The following is a 19,830-nucleotide window of genomic DNA, read 5'->3' on the forward strand; positions in this document are numbered from 1 at the left end:
AAGACATTGGCAGAGACATGATGATAGAGAATGCTAATGGAGGAGAAGATAGATTGGTAGATTGGGTTGTGAGAAAATAAGAATTTTTCCCTGATTGCTTTGATTTTTCAAAGTTTTCAAAGGAAGAAGTTTATAATGTTTAAGAGAAAGGAGGTGTTGTGGAATAGGTGTCTTGGAAAGTGGGAGAATGAACTGGCGAGGGAAGATCTAGCAGGTGGATTGTCAGCAAGTTCAGAAGACCTGTTTGACATTTGTGGTCATTAAAGTGATTTCCGCTGGATAAGAAGGGCAGTGCAAAGTGCAGTGTTGAGGGTGTATACAGTGGAAAGTGGTGGGGACAGTGCCTTCCTTGCTTTGGTGTTCAACCTTTTCACTCCCAAGACCAGGAAGATTGCTCTTGGAACATTTCTCAGTTCCACAGTTACAGACTTCCTGGAGATTTTATGCTTATGTTGCCGTCTGTCCTTGGTGCATCTGTTTTACATAAATGGTATCAAGCAGACCCTGGGACCCTTTCAATAAAGTATACTTGGTTGCTCAGTTACATAAAGAAAGTAAAATTCTCTGAGAAGTGCCATGGTGGTTTCCCTGGTAGACATAAAATCCTTACCAACAGTTTCCTTATGAGGACTTGTGGTTTCCATTAAGCTAGAGCTATCATTTGTGTTGGCTTCATGTATTTGTTCTTGGTTTAAAGTTTGTTATTCTTTTCTTTCAGGTGCTGGGGAATCTGGTAAAAGCACTATCGTGAAACAGATGAAGTAAGTTGGAACATGACCTTTTTTAAGAGTAGATTTCCTCCCAGTGAGTAAAAAGTCCATAGTATCTTTTTATTTTAAGTTCGTGGTATTAACTTGTAGTTTTCTTCCTTTCAAAGAATCATTCATGAGGATGGCTATTCAGAGGAAGAATGTAAACAATATAAAGTAGTTGTCTACAGCAATACTATACAGTCCATCATTGCAATCATAAGAGCCATGGGACGGCTTAAGATTGACTTTGGGGAAGCAGCCAGAGCAGTGAGTATTTCTCATTTCCTTTTTGCTTGCTCTTATTCAATAGATGCAGTTAAGTTAAGCAAAATTTACATCATGTTTTAGGGAAATGAAGTTAAACAACAATATAAGATGTAGAAAAGTATTCTTTTTAAAAAATTTATTTATTTGAAAGTCAGAGTTACACAGAGAAAGGACTAGAGAGAGAGAAATATCTTCCATCTGCTGGTTCACTCCCAAATGGCCACAGAAGCCTGGGGCTGGACCAGGCTGAAGCCAGGAGCAAGGAGCTCCTTCTAGATCTCATACATGGGTGCAGGGACCCAAGCACTTGGGCCATCCTCCATTGCTTTCCCAGGCGCATTAGCAGGGAGCTGGGTCAGAAGTGGAGCAGCTGGGACTTGAACCAGCTCCCATAGGGGTGCTGTCATCACAGGCAGTGGCTTTACCTGCTACACCACAACACCGGCCCCTAGGAAAGTAGTTTATGTTCATTTGAGAAGTGTTATCGATCTGCTACAGAAAATATTAGGTATCATCATAAGAAAAAATTAGTAAATGGGATTCCGTGCATATACTGTAGGTTTCTTTGGTAACTTCAACTGCCTCTTTTACAGAACTATTGACTTTTATACTAGTTAATAATAAGAGGTAGGGGCTGGTGCCGTGGCTCACTTGGCTACTCCTCCGCCTGTGGCACCAGCATCCCATATGGGCGCCGGGTTCTAGTCCCAGCTGCTTCTCTTCCAGTCCAGCTCTCTGCTGTGGCCCTGGAGGGCAGTGGAGGATGGCCCAAGTGCTAGGGCGCCTGCACCCCTGTGGGAGACCAGGAGGGGGCACCTGGCTCCTGGCTTCGGATCGGCATAGCTCCAGCCGTAGCGGCCATTTTGGGGGTGAACCAACAGAAGGAAGACCTTTCTCTCTGTCTCTCTCTCACTGTCTATAACTCTACATGTCAGATAATAAAAATAAATAAATAAATAAGAGGTAATTAAAATAATAAAAAAATAAGGTTATCATGCTTCTTGGTTCTGCTCTCTGAGGTATAGATATTAGAGGCAAAAATCTGTCTCCTAAAATAAACTCTGTAAGAATGTGAGCATTCCTTTCTCTCTCTCTCTTCTCTGTTTATAACTCTACCTCTCAAATGGGGAAAAAACAAACAACAACAACAAAAAACCGTGAGCATTAAGTACAACTTTAGAGGTGATTTTCAAGTATTCAAGAATACTATAGCCCTAAACTACATTGAACCATAGGCTATTAAATTGAATTATACCATATCCTATTTTAAATCTTTAATGTCTTGTCCACAGCAGATTAAAGTCAGTGAATTGAGAGTCTTCCTGAAAAGGCAAAAGGCAAAGCCTCCTTGTCTGTGAAGTGGCTTAGGAGCTCTTGCAAATAACTTTCAACTTATCAAATGCAATTTTACATTTAATAAGTAGGAAACGGGCTGGAGCTGTGGCGCAGGGGGTTAATGCCTTGGCTTGAAGTGCCAGCATCCCATATGGGCGCAGGTTCTAGTCCCGGTTGCTCCTCTTCTGATCTAGCTCTCTGCTGTGGCCAGGGATAGCAGTCCTTGAGCCCCTGCACCCGTGTGGGAGACCCGGAAGAAGTTCCTGGCTCCTGGCTCTGGATCGGTGTAGCTCTGGCCATGTGGCCATCTGGGGAATGAACCACCGGATGGAAGACCACTCTCTCTCTCTGTCTCTCTGCCTCTCCTCTCTCTGTGTAACTCTGACTTTCAAATAAATAAATAAATTCTTTAGGAAACTGTTGAAGGTAAAAGTATTGACAGGGTAATATTATCCTATAATACCAAATAGGAGTAGGGTAGAAAGTATCTGAAAAGTAGCTTAAGAGAAGGAGGAGCAAGATTAGAGTTTGTGAAATGATGGGAGAGAAGAGTAGCAAAAAAGAAGACAAGAGAAAATGCATGAATGTGATTTTTATATTTGTGTAAAAAGGTGCCACATCATTAGAGATTTAACTCCTAGCAGAGAAAGTTGATAGTTCGAACAATAGTCTTTTGTTCTTGTCTTACCCCTTTCTCTCCCTTCCCTTTTCATTCTTATCTTTGTACCAGCTGACCCTCTGAGCTTATTTTCTCCCTCTCCTTTTTCATTCCTTCCAGTCCCCTAACTCTGCTTCTCTGTTGTATCTTATTTTTTAAAAGACTTATTTTATTTATTTGAAAGAATTACAGAGAGAGGCAGAGATAGAGAGAGAGGTTTTCCATCCACTGTTTCACTCCCCAAATGGTTGCAATGGTCGGAGCTGAGTGGATCTGAAGCCAGGAGCCAGGAGCTTCTTGAGTCTCCTATGTGGGTGCAAGAGCCCAAGCGCTTGGGCCATCCTCTGCTGCTTTCCCAGGCACATTAGCAGGGAGCTGGATTGGAAGTAGAGCAGCCAGGACTCGAACCAGCTCCCATATGCGATGCTGGTGCTGCATGCTGGGGCTTTAACTTGCTGCTCCACAGTGCTGGCCCCCTCTCTGTTGTATATAGTAATACAGTGTTTACCCTCTTCCCTCTGTCAGCTCTTTCTCATCTCAGCCTCAATGCTCCACACTCTTGCAGATACACTTGACATCATTAATCCCTCTCAGGTCTCCTGAATTGTCTAGCTTTCGAACATCTACCCATCCTAATATACAGTCTTGAATAATTTCTTAAAGTTTCTGTCTTTGTTTTATTTCATATGTAAGGATTTATATTTAAACTCACTCCTCTCTTTATTTTGCTGTAGTTTTTTTATGGTTGGTTAGAGAGTGAATAGAAAAGAATAGTGTATGGTATAGATCCTTTTCCACGTTTAAGGGTGGAAGTATGGAGCTTATTGTATAGAGAGGGGCCTCTACAGAGAACTTATAATGGGAAACAAGTAGAAGACATGTGGTAGGGACATATGTCTCCTTCCAAAAAACATTTACATAGTCAGTAAAACAAAAACATGAAGTGATAGCACCCTTTGTTTTGAGGTTTCTAAAATTAGAATCCAGGTATTAAAAAAATAATGTTTAATATTTATTATTTGAGTGCCTTCTGAGTATAGGTCAAATTCCGCAACCAAAAAACTACTAAGTCTTCACATGTTAGATATATGTAGAATGATGTGTTCACTGTTGAGTTTGCTAGCCAAATTGTATAATATTTCAACTTTGCTGAATCATTTATTCCTCTATATAAAATTTTTATCTTTGTAAAGAGAGTAAGGGAGGGAATGTAGATCTTAAGTATGTTTTTAGAGTTGAGCGGAAAATACTACTAGAAAGAGCACAGGAAAGTATCTGAGAGAGAAATATTGCTAGGCAAAAAAACAGGCGAAAGACCCAGGGTTTGGAAAAAAAAATTTTTTTAAGATTTATTTTATTTTATTTTTATTTGAAAGGCAGAGTTACAGAGAGAGAGGGAGAGACAGAGAGATATTGCATTCCATGGGTCATTTCTCAAATGGCCACAATGGCTGGGGCTGGACCAAACCCAAACCAGGTCCCTGGAACTTATCCTGGATCTCCCACATGGATGCAGGGCCCAAGAACTTGAATGATCTGCTATTTTCCCAGGACATTAACAGGGAGTTAGATTGGAAGCGGAGCAGCCAGGACACAAACCAGTACCCATATGGGATGCTGGCTTCAAAGGCGGAGGTTTAACCTGCCATGCTACAATGCTACCCCTGGCAAAATTATTTTGAGTACACTATGGGTAGTTCTGTTTGGCTTAGGTGAATGTACGGATTCTTGTAATACACAATTCTTAGGAGTGTTGGTTGTGATTTCATCTGTAGTCTGAAATGCCATTTGTTTATTTTGTCCCGATAACTGCTTAAGATGCAAATGATTGCTCCTTTTCTTTATTTTTCCTTTACGCAGTAAGTGCTTTTTTTAGTATCTGCATTTTTATAGTTATTTGGAATCTTTCAAGGCAGATAAATACTAGATTTGAGTGGGCAAGTTATCCCATGAGATTGATGTTTGTTTTATTTTATTTTTTTAAAGATTTATTTATTTGAAAGGCAGGGTTACACAGAGGCTTAGAGAGAGAGAGGTCTTCCATCTGCTGGTTCACTCCCCAGATGGCCACAACAGCTGGAGCTGTGCTGATCCAAAGCTAGGAGCCAGGAGCTTTTTCCCACAAGGGTGCAGGGGCCCAAGGAGTTGGGCCATCTTCTGCTGCTTTCCCAGGCCATAGCAGAGAGTTGGATCAGAAAAGTGGGTCAGCCAGGACTCAAACCGGCACCCATATAGGATGCTGGCACTGCAGGCGGAGGCTTTACCCACTATGCCACAGCACCGGCCCCTGGTGATTATTTTTAAACTGACAAGTAGGACTGGATAGAATAAAATAAAATAGTCCGAAGTCTCTTATAGCCCTTTTCTGTCTTTTTTACTTCTCATGTATTTTGGGTTGAAAAACTATAACCACTTACACAACTGTGTTATGACTCATGAGGTCTTGATCACACCCTCTCTTGTTATTTTCTTTTCCTCCTGCTGCCTTGCTTCCCCTCTCTTAGAGCATTATTATTATTCCTTTGGGGAGATCTAGACACTGTTTCAATTTGTCTCTGAGGGATTTATTCCCCATACGAGGCTTCCAGATTTCTTAAATGCCTCAATCTCTTCCTTTTCCAGGTCTGTCTGGGCTGAAAGGAAAGAAGAGAATGTATTTCCTTAAACTTGATTAATGCTTTACTCCCTTTGATGTATTGAGAATTTACCTCTTATGTTCCGGTCTTTTCACTTCTATTTTTATTGAAGGCTTCCTTTAATAGAATTTGGTGTGTTGATTATAAATGCCTGTCTCACAGACCAAAAATCATGTGTAATCAGGATAGAGATTTCTGGACCAGAGGAGCCACGGTGCTGTGGTGTGGAGTGGCAAAGAAGAAGTAAAATCGTTTCTTCCATTAGTTCAGCACCTGAACTAGGATGAAATGAGAAGCGTGGAAGAGTTAATTGTAGTAAATTCTCTCATGCTGCCCTACTTTAAAAATAATGTAACACTGTGTGTGTGTGTGTGTGTGTGTGGCTGTATGTTGAAAGACGTTGTCTTCAACTCTTGAAGACATGGAGACTCATCTGTCTTTCTTAACTGCTTCCTCCAGGATGATGCCCGGCAATTATTTGTTTTAGCTGGCAGTGCTGAAGAAGGAGTGATGACTCCAGAATTAGCAGGAGTGATTAAACGGTTATGGCGAGATGGTGGGGTGCAAGCTTGCTTCAGCAGATCCAGGGAATATCAGCTCAATGATTCTGCTTCATAGTAAGTCATTTTTCTCTGTGAAACTCTAACAGAAAAGAACTTGATGACCCTAGAGAAAATTCAGTATGCATCCTTAAGGAAATGTTCAAGTTATTATATAGACTCTTAGAAGCCCCTGAGATCTATAAGATTGTCTCAGGATTGTCTTTAGGATTGCAGAAAGAAAAAGTCCCCTATGGGAAAGTACGCAGGGGACTTGGCGCTACAAAAGTAGCTCCGTGGTATGTGCATAATAAGCAGGTGAAGGAAGAGAGACATCTGTTGTAGCCAGATCTGGATTTCTTCCAGCTCAGTAAATTCCCTCTGCCTGAGGGTGTGGCACTGAGAGCCAGCTAGAGAGGGAAATCAGAATTGTGATTCCCCTCTTTATGCAGCCAGCTCCATGGTGGGCTATAGTATGGATTTCTGTGGTACCAGTCACTTGACAAACTTTTTGCCAGATGACAATACAGAAAGATGAGACTTGGAACGAAGCTGAAGCATCTTTTTGTCAAAGAAATTCTCTTGGGTGTTATAGTTTTAAGAATTTTGTAATTAATACTTTCATTATAGTTTTTTTTTTTTTTAATTTTGACAGGCAGAGTGGACAGTAGAGGGAGACAGAGAGAAAGGTCTTCCTTTTTGCCATTGGTTCACCCTCCAATGGCCGCCGCGGTAGGTGTGCTGCGGCCGGCGCACCGCGCTGTTCCGATGGCAGGAGCCAGGTGCTTCTCCTGGTCTCCCATGGGGTGCAGGGCCCAAGCACTTGGGCCATCCTCCACTGCACTGCCTGGCCACAGCAGAGAGCTGGCCTGGAAGAGGGGCAACCGGGACAGGATCGGTGCCCCGACCGGGACTAGAACCCGGTGTGCCGGCGCCGCAAAGCGGAGGATTAGCCTAGTGAGCCACGGCGCCGGCTTCATTATAGTTTTTATATGCATTAACGTTTTACCTCTTTTATACATATTTATAAGACCTTTATTCAGAATGTAGTTTTTAGCCCATGTGCATTTTGGGGGCATGGTGTGCACTTGTTACCTGTGTCCGTTCATCTTTGTGAGATGAAGGCACTTTTAAGCATTAAGATATTTTCAGTTTTATTTTGTCCTGCTTTTTGATTCTCATGCTAGCTTAAATTGTTATTAGAAGAAATTCAGTGATATTTGAGAAAATTACTCTTTTAATGAAAACTTGATTTTAGAGACATTTCAGGATTGTTACCCTTTTTAAAATTTTTTTTTTTTTTTTTTTTTTTAATTTATTTGAGAGACAGAGAGGCAAAGAGCTCTTAATCCTGTTTCACTCCCCAAATACCCTCAATGGCTAGGGTTGGGCCAGGCAGAATCCAGGTGATGGGAAACTCAGTCCAGGTCTTCCACGTGGGTTACAAGTACCCAAATAATTGAGGCATCAGCTGCTGCTTCCCTGAGTACACAGTAGCAGGAAGCTGGATTCAGGAGCAGAGCCGGCACCCAAACCTAAGCAGTCTGACATGGGATGCCGGCATCCTGAGCGGTGTCCCAACTGCTAGTCCTGCCACTTGATCACTTTTTTTTTTTTTTTTTAAAGCAGAATTGCGGGGGAGTGAGGGGAATCAATCTTCTATCTGCTGGTTCACTCCCTAAATGGCTACAATGGTCTGGGCTGAGCCAGGCCAGAGCCAGGAGCTTCATCTGCTGTTATCCACTTCTTCAGCTGTTATCCACTGCTTGCCAGATACATTAGCAGGGAGCTGGATCAGAAGAGGAGTAGCCAGGACTTGAACTTGGGTTGTGTTATTGATTGTGTTCATCATAAGCAATGGCTTAACTGGCTATATACTATAATGCTTGCACCAGGAATTTTTCTTTAATAAGAATAAAATTACCATGTCTTTTTAAAAAATTGACAGTTTAAGTCTGTAGAATTAAAACCACTTTTGTTAGTGTATCTAGAACATACTCTAATTGTCCCATTCTGGATTCACATTTTTTTCTCATTATCATTTCTGTGATACCAAAGGTCTGATTTTCTTCTGCCACTTCAGTGACAGGTTCAGAGTCTTGTTTTGGCAAGGAACTAGTTTAAGTCTGTTGACTTGCTGTGAACACAGTTGGCTTTACCAGGTAAAAATAAGTATGTATTTTATTTAGTTACCTAAATGATTTGGATAGAATATCCCAAACCAACTACATTCCAACTCAGCAAGATGTTCTCCGGACAAGAGTGAAGACCACAGGCATTGTGGAAACGCATTTCACCTTCAAAGATCTATATTTCAAGTACGTATTTTAACTTACCTACCAACTAGAATTAATCACGATTACCAATTTTTTTATTTTTAATTTTATTCTTTTTAGATGTTTTTGTTCAAATAACCAAAACAGATATTGTTTGTTTAGGAAGATAACAATATTAAAACATACAGAAAACCAGCTTTGAAGTAGTTATGTGTCTTTGTTCTACCATTTTGATGTTAAAATAGAAATGCTTTTTTTCACCAGTAGCACTTCTTTCTTACTGGCTTTCATCTTTTTTTTTTTTTTTTAAGATTAGTTAATTTATTTGAAAGGCAGAGTTAGAGAGAGAGAGGAGAGACAGAAAGATTTTCTGTCTGCTGATTGACTCCCAGTCCTGGCAACAGCCAGGGCTGGGCCAGGCCAAAGCCAGGAGCCAGAAGCTTCCTCCTGGTCTCCCATCTGGGTGGCAGAGGCCCAAGGACTTGGTCCATGTTCCACTGCTTTCCTAGGCTCATTAGCAAGGAGCTGGATGGAAAGTAGAGCATTCAGGACTCAAACCAGTGACCATATGGAATGCCAGTGCCGTAGAAAGTGGCTTAACTCACTGTGCCACAGCGCCAGCCCCTGGTTTTCATCTCTTAAGTTTAATGGAATGGCATTAGTATTGTCAGGGCTGTTGGACTGATTTATGCATAAAGTCATGTACTACTAAGTTCTGAATACAGGACACAATTGAAAACTGACTTGAGGATAGAGATTTTTTTGTGGTAATGGGATGGCAGATAAACATTGTTTTGGAGAGAGTCTAGTACTCTGTTACAAAGAATTGTCTCTTATACAGCTCTGTTTCTCTCTTAATGCTCTTTTATAAATATTAGAGCTGTCTTTTTGGTTCCTGTTTTCTGCTTTTGTGACCTTTGAGATTAAGAGTGATTTTTCCCCCTTCATTATCTGATTATCGGCTGTGCCGATCCGAAGCCAGGAGCCAGGTGCTTCTCCTGGTCTCCCATGAGGGTGCAGGGCCCAAGCACTTGGGCCATCCTCCACTGCCTTCCCGGGCCACAGCAGAGAGCTGGACTGGAAGAGGAGCAACTGAGACAGAACCAGCGCCCCAACCGGGGCTAGAACGCGGGGTGCTGGCGCCACGGGTGGAGGATTAGCCTAGTGAGCCGCGGCACCGGCCTATCTGATGTATTTTTAATTGCCTTATGTTTATATGTAGAATGTGATAATCAGCATTATTGCTTGCAAATGTCACTACTACCTTAGATTTTCAGTTTTCTTTTCTCTGAAAGCAGTTGTTCCACAGGATTTGTCAAGTCCACACGGCATAAGTATTATTAGACAACAGTTGAAATCTTGAAATCTTAATACACCAAATCAGATTTGAAAAATTGTATAGAAAATAGCAATTCAGCTGAATGTTTTTAGAATAGAATAGCTGCTTATCTTTAGTCCTGATGAATTTACTTAATAAGAACAGCAAAATCATGTGGATTGTTGCCTATAAAACTGTAAGAATGTGCTATCTCTTTGTGTAATATAATGTAGTAATTCATTTATAATTAAATGTTTTAACCAGTATTTATTTAGTCTGAGAAAGGTTCTTGTTCATGTTGTCAAAGACTGATCTTTAGGTAAATCCTATCTTTTAATGTCAGGAGCAGTAGCCAGATCTAAATAAAGTGCCACACCCACTTTATTGTTGGCATGTAGATATCTTGTTATGAGGTACTATCACTTCTTCCTTTTCCTCTTCTCTCTAGGCAAAACCACTATCCATTTATTCAAACATTTATTGAGCATCTACCATATGCAAGGCATTGTCTAATTGCTTACTTGCCTCTCAATTATGAGGTAATGTTTATAAAATGTTGATCTATTAGTGAATGATACTGTAAAATGTTAATATGTGCTAAAAGCCCATTTGGGAACTTCACAGTATTCTTACCAGGTTTATGGACTTCATAGAAGAAAATGGGGAAGTAGATTGAAATTAATGGTGTAGTGGTATGTTCCCTCTTGAAAGCCTGACATGGTGAAATATTTGGCTTTAGCCTTTCTAAAGTATACGTGACCCTGCAGTAAAGCCCGTTGTAATTGTATCGTTCCCTGAGTCATGACTAATGGTTGAAAAGAGCTGTGCAGGGTCAGTCAAAGGGAGGGTTGGGTCATGAAAGAGATAAGATGAACGTTCCCTTTCCAACATACGTTGGGAAATCACCAACTATGTCTTATTTCTTTCAGTGTCTGTGGGGAAAAGAAAATCTCTGAAAACTTGATCTTGGCCAAAGGCCAAGAAGCGATAGATCTGATATATTAAACTAATTTGGCAGATTTAGTCTTTAGAAGTTTTAAGGTTGTCATCAGACACAGATGTGAAGAATATCTAATCATCTGCATGCAGACCTCATCAGACCCAAGTATCAGCCAGATGACAAAGTGAGGCAGTTGTTCCCTTACTGTGGGAAGTGGATGAGGACACTGTTGACTCACGGTATCAGTAAACCTCCCAGAAAAGAGGAATGGACTAAGACTAATGTAGAGTGGAACAGAAAGTGTGTGAATAATTGAGGCTTTATTATTATTAATTAGATTCAGGTAAGACTTGGAGTTGGGAAATAATAGCCAAGTTTATTTTAGATATTGATTTCTTGGATTCCAGCTGTAATTTTTTTTTCACTAGTGATCTCTAAAATATGTTTTTCTTTAAGGAAAACTTGAAAACATATGGAGAAGTTATGGAAAAAGAGTGCAAATTAGGACATTAGAAGGAAACTGCTCTTAGAGGCAGTGTTGTAGATAAAAGCAGAGGCAAGAGTTGGAGTGCCTAGGCTCAGATCTTCAGTCCCCATTTGTTAGTACACTGCATGTCCTTGGGCAGATTATCTGACATTCTCTGTGCCTCGGCTTCTTCATGTGTAAGATAAAATGCTGCAAGGGTAAAATGATGTTTTTAAGGTGTTTAGGGTAGTGTCTGGCACCATGGTAAACACTCAATAAATATTAGTTACTATTATTGCTATCTTATGCTGTTATTCAACTCTTCATTTTTCATGTCTTTTTTTCTTCATTTTCCTTTAAATCATTTTAGTGCTTTATTCTGCTGACTTTTGGCACATATGATACAAGCTTTGAGAGGAGGCTCAACTGTTTAAAATGAGAATTTAGATTATCCCTAAATTTTATGTTCTCAAGTTCTTTTACTTTAGCCACAGATAATTATTTTGACTACATTTTATTTGCTCCTTGTTTGTTTTTTCTATTATAAATGAGGTTTTGAATCTGTAAGAATGTGAATTTTCCTAATCATGTCAACTTACATGTGACCTTGCTAAATTTGTGCTTTCTTTCCCTTCACTCAGAATGTTTGATGTAGGTGGCCAAAGATCAGAACGAAAAAAGTGGATTCACTGTTTTGAGGGAGTGACTGCAATTATCTTCTGTGTGGCCCTCAGTGATTATGACCTTGTTCTGGCTGAGGATGAAGAGATGGTATGTTGGGGCTTATGGTGAAAAGCCTAATGAAGCCAGGAAATGGGAAGTAACTTAGGAAGACTGGGTGCATTCATTTGCTTGTTGAAACAAAGATTAATACATACTTAGTATTTCTACTTATCAGGGAGATTAGATTTTCAAAATTAATTGATCCATACCTTGTTACTATGGCTATGATGAGTTTGTGGGCAGATTAAATCCTTTTTGGGGGGGCAATTTTGTGGTGCACCAGGTTAAGCCCTGCCACAGGAATCCCTTGCGAGTGCTGGTTTTGGTCTGCTCCACTTCTGATCCAGCTCCATGCTAATGCACCTGGGAAAGCAGCAGAAGATGACCCAATTTCTTGGGCCCCTGTTACTCACGTGGGAGACCCAGATGAAGCTCCTAGCTTTCACCAGGCCCAGGACCAGCTGTTGGGCAATTTGGGGAATGAACCTGTGGATGGATGCAAGTTACTCCACTTTTACTTTCACTACTAATCTGTAATCCTTTGACTCTTTTTCAGAACCGAATGCATGAAAGCATGAAACTGTTTGACAGCATTTGTAACAACAAATGGTTTACAGACACTTCAATCATTCTCTTTCTTAACAAGAAAGATCTTTTTGAGGAAAAAATAAAGAGGAGTCCTTTAACTATCTGTTACCCAGAATACACAGGTAAGGGTCATAGAAGATTGTCCCAGAGGTTCACATCAACACTTTGGTTGATCAGACAGTTGCCTTTTGTTTTGAATAATTCATGTAATGCACATCTTTATGGAGCATATTCACTGATATAATATCAGTATTAACCATATGATTAAGATTCTTCTAGTTTTAAATGCTGTTTCAGACATAATCAAGTTTTCTGTGTTTTTAATTTCAATCCTCACTTTTTGGGAAAAATGAAGGATAAAAATTAAAACTCAGTGTATGTTCAAGAAGAGACAAGGGTAAGATGCAGTCATTGTACCCAAGAAAGTAACATCTGGTTGTAGAGAGACACACATATTGTTAGGCGAAGAGGTGCAGGATAGAGAGGAGGCAGTGTATGAATTTACAGCCAGACCAATTTTATTCAGAGAAAATAAATTCGCAGAGGTGGGTGACCAGCTGCCAGCATGCACATGATGGAACACGTGGCAGAAGGCTCCGACCCCCAGGGGCCAGACCTTTTCATATTTTAGGAGAGCTAGGGATGGGGGTGAGGTAAGGGTAGCAGGGGGAGGGGAATTCCTAGAACTGGTCTTCCAGGTGGCTGTCGTGGGTGGGGTATGAAGGCAAAAGGGTGTGAGAGCCAACTGAGATTCAAAGGCAAGGAGTAAGTTCCAGTGTTTTTCTATCTTTTGGGCCATGAGCAAGAATGGCTGAGGCTTATGTCTTTGTTGCATCACACATAAATAATTTTATTGTAGTAGTATAAAATCTGTATTTATGGATGCAGAACAGAAATAGGTACCTGAGATAGGATCAGCATATTCTTTGCTAGAGGAATTGACACTTGAATGAGCTGTTTATTATTAATATTTTTTTAAGATTCACTTATTTACTTAAAAGGCAGAATGTCAGAAGGAGAGACAGTGAGAGAGAGGTCTTCCATCTGCTGGGTCATTCCCCAAATGGCAGCACCAGCCAGGGCTGGGCCACACCAAAGACAGAACCCTGGAATTTCATCCTGGTCTCCGATGTGGGTAGCAGTGGCCCAAGCCTTTGAACCATCTTCTGCTTCTTTCCCAGGTGCATTAGCAGAGAACCAGATCAGAAGTAGAACAGCCAGTACTTGAACCAGTGGCTGTGTGGGATGCCAGCACTTGTGCAAACGGTAGCTGTGCCACATGCTGGGCCCTTGAGTGAGCTCTTAAGAGGATGAATTAGAAAGCATCAGGCACATAGGAGTAAATGTATTTGAGAGAAAGGTAATTGTATATATGAAAATATAGTAAGAAATTATTACTTGATGGGCCAGCGCTGTGGCATAGTAGGTTAAGCATCTGCTTGTGGCGTTGTCATCCCATATGGGCGCCAGTTGAGTCTTCAGCTGCTCCACTTCCGGTCCAACTCCCAGTTTATGCACCTGGGAAAGCAGCAGAATGGCCCAAGTCCTTGGGCTCCTGTACCCTCATGGGAGACCCGAAGGAAGCTCCTGGCTCTTGGTTTTGGATCAGCCCAGCTGTGGCCATTGCGGCCATTTGGGGAGTGAAGCAGCAGATGAAGACCTTGCTCTCTTCTCTCCCTCTCACTGTCTGTAACTCTGCCTCTCAAATAAATAAATAAAATCTTTAAAAAAAATACTGCTTGGAGACATGGAGAGAGAAACTCATAGGTTCTCTTTTGTTAAATATTTCTTTGATGATTTATTTATTTGAAAGGCAGAGAATGAGTGAGTTTCCATCCACTGGTTCACTTCTCAAATGGCCACAACAGCTGGGGCTGGGCCAGGATGAAGCCAGGAGCCAAGAGTTCCATCTTAATTCCATCCTGATTTCCCATGTGGGTGGAAGGGGTCCAAGTCTTTGGGTCATGCCGCCTTCCCCTGTGTATTAGGAGGGAGCTGGATCAGAAGCAAAGCGTTGAGACTTTAGCCAGTGCTCCAATATCAGACGCCAGAGTTGGAGATAATGGCTAAACTTGTGCCATGACGTGGGCCCTGTAGGTTCCTATAGCTTAAGCTGAGATATTGAGGAACTATTGAAGGATTTTAATTAGGGTCCATAGTATAGCAGAAGTTGTGCTTTAGAAAGATTATGTAGTGAATGGTAATAAAGATAGCTAGTAGGGGAGTTGAGTTAATGAGGAATTAGATTGCAAGTACGAAGTTCTGGTGAAGTCAAGGGACATTTCACTGAAATCGAGGACAAGAATGCAGATAGGCCTTAAAGTGGAATTAGATGTGAGAAACAGAAAGCTGTCAGGAACCAGAGCGTTCTCTCTCCATCTCTTCTCTCCCTTTTCCCAATATCTTCTTCTTCTTCTTTTTTTTTAAACTTTTATTTAATGAATATAACCAGTATCTTCTTTATTCTCCCTCCTTGCCTACTTAATCAGTTCATGAAGAAGATGGCCTTGCCACACTTTCTGTGTCTGCTTTGTTAAAAAGACCAGCCTAGACTCAGATTGCTTGGCTCCAGGTTCAAATTCCTAGGAGAAAGAGTCTGGCCTGTGAATGAAGTCAGGTAAAAATTCACAGGCCAGTTAGCTGAGGTTAGGGCACAAATTTGACTGCCAGGACTGCTCCCTGTGAAGCTTATAGGTCAGAGTTGGTAATTTTCAGGGAAGGGGAAGGAATTTTTGTTAGCTGAAATGCTGTAAGTGCTTTCTGCAATACAGTGAGAGGGTAAAGCGAGGATAAGGAAGTTAGAAGAGTCAGAGATACTCAGTTTTCTGTCTTGATTGGATACTGGTGCTATGATCTGTTGATTTGGAAGCATTTATGGAACATCCAGAGGGAGACGTCTAATGGGCAGTTAGATATACGGCCTTGCCCCTGGGGAGAGCTTGGGGTTAGATCTATTGAATTGAGATCCTCAGAAATTAAAACATGGATATGGGTGATGATTTATAGGGAAACAACAGTATAGAATGAGGAGAGAAAAGTACCACAGATGGAGTGAGGGAATACTAGCCTTTATTGGCAGGAGAGAAAGAAATGATACAGAGAGAAGAATCAGGAATGGCAGTGTATCATAAAAACTAAGAAGAGAATTTTAAAATAGTCGGCAATGTCTTGCATGGATAAACCAAGTAAGATACACACTGAAAAGTGGCCTTTGGTATTAGCAGTTAGGAGGTTATTATTATTGTTTAAAGATTTATTGATATATTTGAAAGTCAGGGTTACACAGAGAGAAGAGAGGCAGAGAGAGAGGTCTTCCATCTGCTGGTTCACTCCCCAATTGGCTACAGTGACCAGAGCTGTGCTGATCCAAAGCCAGGAGCCAGGAGCTTCTTTGGGGTCTCCCATGCAGGTGCAGGGGCCCAGGGACTTGAGTCATCTTCTACTGCTTTCCCAGGTCATAGCAGAGAGCTGGATCAGAAGTAGAGCAGCTGGAACTCGAACTGGTACCCATATGGGATGCCGGCACCACAGCACCAGCCCCAAGCAGTTAAATTTTGAGCGGGGAGAAGACACCTTTGTGTAGCTAAAGGAACTTTTTAAGTGAGGCAGTAGGCTGTAAAGTTAAGATGTAATTCAAGCCTCTATAGCTTCTGATTCCTCAGGGTAGTTGGAAATGTCATCAACTGTTAAAAGTGAGGAACCAAAGCAAGAATTGGGTGACTTTCTTGAAAGTAGCCAAGTTTTAGGATAGGGAGAGAAATATTAGTTGAGAAGTTAAAGGGAGGCGAGCATTATAGAGCAGTGGGTTAAGCTGCTGCCTGTGGCACCAGCAGTCAGAGTGCTGGTTTGATTCCTAGCTACTGCACTTCCTATCCAGTTCTCTGCTAAAGCTCCTAGGAAACAGATCATGGCCTATGTGCTTGGGCCTCTGCCATGCATGTGGGGTACCAAGATGGAGTTCCTGGCTCCTGGCTTCCGCCTGTTCATCATGGTCATTTGGGGAGTGAAGTGCGGGTGTAAGACCTCCGTGTCCTCTTTTTTTCTCTCTACCTTTTAAGTAAATAAATAATTTTTAAACCTAGATTAAATTCCAGGAAGTTGGGTTTGGCCTAGCCCAGTCCCAGATGTTGTAGGCATTTGGGGAATAAACCAGCCAATTGAAGATTTCTCTCTCTCTCTCTCTCCCTTTAGAATAAACGAAAATGAATGAATTTTAGCAACCCATGTGGAAGAATAAATTTTAGCAATCTGCATGGGAGACCTAGATTAAGTTCCAGGATCTTGGATTTGGCCTAGCCCAGTCACAGATGTTATAGGCATTTGGAAAATGAATCAATTGAAGATCTCTCTCTCTCTCTCCCTTTGGAATAAATAAAAATAAATAAATTTTAAGTTTGTGAGCTTCCACACCATTTTTCATTGACTTAATTCTACTTAAGGATTCTCATTGACCTGCTTTACCAGGGTATCATTGTTCCTAATGGACAGGATTAACTTCTCATTTGCAGAGGTTGCTCCACAGACTTCAAGAAACCTCTTCAAACACCTGCAAAGCTGCCTTCATATCTTTAAACTATTGTAATATTTCTTCCTTTCTTATACTTGTTGTTATCTAGACTTTTTTACATAGTTTGATGTGGATATTTTTAGTCATGCTGACTGTCTCTGAAAATGGCTTCTACTTTACTGTAGTAACTGTGTGTGTTGTCTTTGAGTTTCCTTGGCTTTGCAGGCAGGTTCTAGGACTCTAGCTAAAGCCTTCATCAGTCAGCTCTTGAGGCCAATCACCCTGAAACTGTGGAATGGTTTTCAAAGAATAACTTAACCTTTTGAATTAAGATCACTCCCCAGAGCACAGGCTTTCTTTGATGTTTTAAACAATATGTTCTCTAGAAATACACTTTTCTACTTCTCCAAGTTTCCTTGTGTACATTCTAGATTTTTTTCAGCTGAAGATTTTCAATGAAAGGGGAGAGAGAAAGTTAGCTTTGTTTTCCTCTGTCTTCATATGTGATGACTTTTGATTACAATGAGGACCTGTTCTCGTGAAGAATCTTATGATTATAGGAAAACCTAATGATTATAAAAATACACAATTCTTAAAGATAATTAAAATGAATCTTAATGAAGAACGGGATGGGAGAGGGAGTAGCAGGTGGGATGGTTTGGGGGTGGGAGGGTAGGTATTGGGGGAAGAACTGCTATAATCCAAAAGTTATACTTATGAAATTTATAGTTATTAAATAAAAGTTTTCAAAAAAAGAATAAACTAAATAGGTGAGCATTACAAAAAAAAAGAAATACACAATTCTGTCTATATACAATTGGGTTCGCTTTAGAAGTAAATGGTAATGGCTTGACTTAGTTGAGTTCAGGCAGTTCTTTTATTTAAAAAAAAATATATATATATATATTTGAAAGGCAGTTACAGAGAAGGTATGACGGGCTGAGCCAGGCTTAAGCCAGGAACCTGACACCATCCTGTTCTCCCACTTGGGTGACTGGGGCATAGATATTTGGGACCATCTTGTTGCTGCTTTCCCATGCACATTACCAGGCAGGTAGATGAGAAGTGGAGCAGCCAGGACTTGAGCTGCTGCTCATATAGGATTTTTATGTACAGGCGGCAGGTTAAACTGCTGCACCACAACCCCAGTCCCTTGCACATCTCTTATAATCTGAACTGAGCATATTGGATGTCTGTTTTAGGTTCCAATACATATGAAGAAGCAGCTGCTTACATTCAGTGCCAGTTTGAAGACTTGAACAGAAGAAAAGATACCAAGGAGATCTACACTCACTTTACCTGTGCCACAGACACAAAAAATGTGCAGTTTGTTTTTGATGCTGTCACAGATGTCATCATTAAAAACAACTTGAAGGAATGTGGGCTTTACTGAAGAGAGTGAGTGTTAGTAAAAGGTACAACTTTGAACAATTCAGTTATTTTGCTGTAGTGTGCTCTTGGCTTTGTGAACTTTTTCTAATTAAGAATGTTCTTCTTTTCTAGTTACTGTGGTGTGGAGTCTTGAGACCAGATGTGTTTGGCTGTCTCACAGGCAGTGCAAGCATGAAGGGACCAGAGATGGCAGCAGCATGCAGAATCTTAAGCATTCTTTAGCACAATCTTCTGTATTAGGGAACTTATAATTGGCCTGACGTGCTCAAGTCAGACGTTGGAATTGGAACAACTGTAAAGTATAATTTGATCAAGACATCACTTGGATTTTTATAATCTCAAATGTTTAGGGCAGATGTGGAGTTTGAGGTGCTGCATTCCAGAACTTCAGTATGTAGCTTATTTGTTTTTCCTTCTTAACCAACCACCAGTAGTTAATTTTTAAAGTTTTTTTCAATAAGAGAAAAATAACTTTACTAAATTTTATTTCTTTGTTTGCAAAAGAATCTTTATTAAAACACAAACTATGCACATGATGTGACGAGATCATCTTGAAAATATTCCTCTTAGTAGGAATTCTTTGTTTTTAACTCTTGGTATGGTCTGCTTATAATATTTCTGTAATTACTTAAAATTCTTTCCAGTTATTGGGGCTATAAATACAGTGTTTTTGGATGAAATTTTTGTTACTATCCTGCTCAGAATACCATTAACATTTCTAAATGGTATTTACATTGAAGAGCTATACAGCAAGATTGTAGCTCTTTTTTTTTTTTTTTTTTTTTAAGCTTATGGTGAAGGTTAACTTTGTTTATGCTGATTACCAAATTACTAGATAAATGCTCATGTAGTATGATAAGGTCAGCTTCTTGGATACAGACACACCCAGCTAGCTGCCAATTAGAAATGGAAATTGCTAAGTTCCAAACAAAACCAGTGACTTTGCTGCTACATATCTACTTAATTGACCACTCTGATTCTTGCTCGTTGTCTCAGTCATAGGGAGTTTTGTACAAGGTACCCTTCATTTTCCATCTTCATGGTCTTTTCTGTTTGTAGACATCTAAATATTAGGAATGCATGCTTTTACTTTGTAAATGTGGTGCCAAATCCCTGTTTGCCATTGTTTTTACTGTAGCAATGTTAACTGTAGGAATCTTTACCCAGTGCGTTCTTTTGCCGAAACTGTTGCTTTTTGGACTTTTTTCCACTTTGTCATGTGTACAGATTTCAATTTGTTATAGTTGGCAGCAGTATTAAAATGGTGAGTAAAGAGTCCAGGTTTGTTCCTGTTTGTAACTAGTCCATTCTGGAAATACTGCCTTCTGTTTCTTTTTGCCCCTGTTGAATGTGGCTTGGCCTCAAGAGAATGGGTTCGTGTCGAAGGATTCCCTGAAGGTCTAGTCCTTTGGCTAAGGGTTTTATGTCATATC

General features: G+C 40.6%; 1 protein-coding gene across 2 annotated transcripts in view; it reads left to right on the plus strand.

Moving 5' to 3' along the window:
- GNAI3 (G protein subunit alpha i3) overlaps nt 1-19,675 on the plus strand; it is a 50,786-nt gene extending 31,111 nt beyond the window's left edge. Inside the window, exons 2-9 of one of the 2 annotated variants that reach the window (XM_062191904.1) lie at nt 719-761; nt 878-1,019; nt 6,108-6,265; nt 8,377-8,505; nt 11,829-11,958; nt 12,467-12,620; nt 18,208-18,420; nt 18,509-19,675. In XM_062191904.1, the coding sequence (XP_062047888.1) occupies nt 719-761; nt 878-1,019; nt 6,108-6,265; nt 8,377-8,505; nt 11,829-11,958; nt 12,467-12,620; nt 18,208-18,398 (947 nt within the window). In that variant the 3' untranslated portion in view covers nt 18,399-18,420; nt 18,509-19,675. The remainder of the gene's footprint in view (nt 1-718; nt 762-877; nt 1,020-6,107; nt 6,266-8,376; nt 8,506-11,828; nt 11,959-12,466; nt 12,621-18,207; nt 18,421-18,508) is intronic. The other variant, XM_062191905.1, reaches the window with a different exon arrangement.
- Nucleotides 19,676-19,830: the final 155 nt, after the last annotated feature.

The sequence above is a fragment of the Lepus europaeus genome, chromosome 5 (assembly GCF_033115175.1).
Source record: "Lepus europaeus isolate LE1 chromosome 5, mLepTim1.pri, whole genome shotgun sequence".
Taxonomy (NCBI): Eukaryota; Metazoa; Chordata; class Mammalia; order Lagomorpha; family Leporidae; genus Lepus; species Lepus europaeus.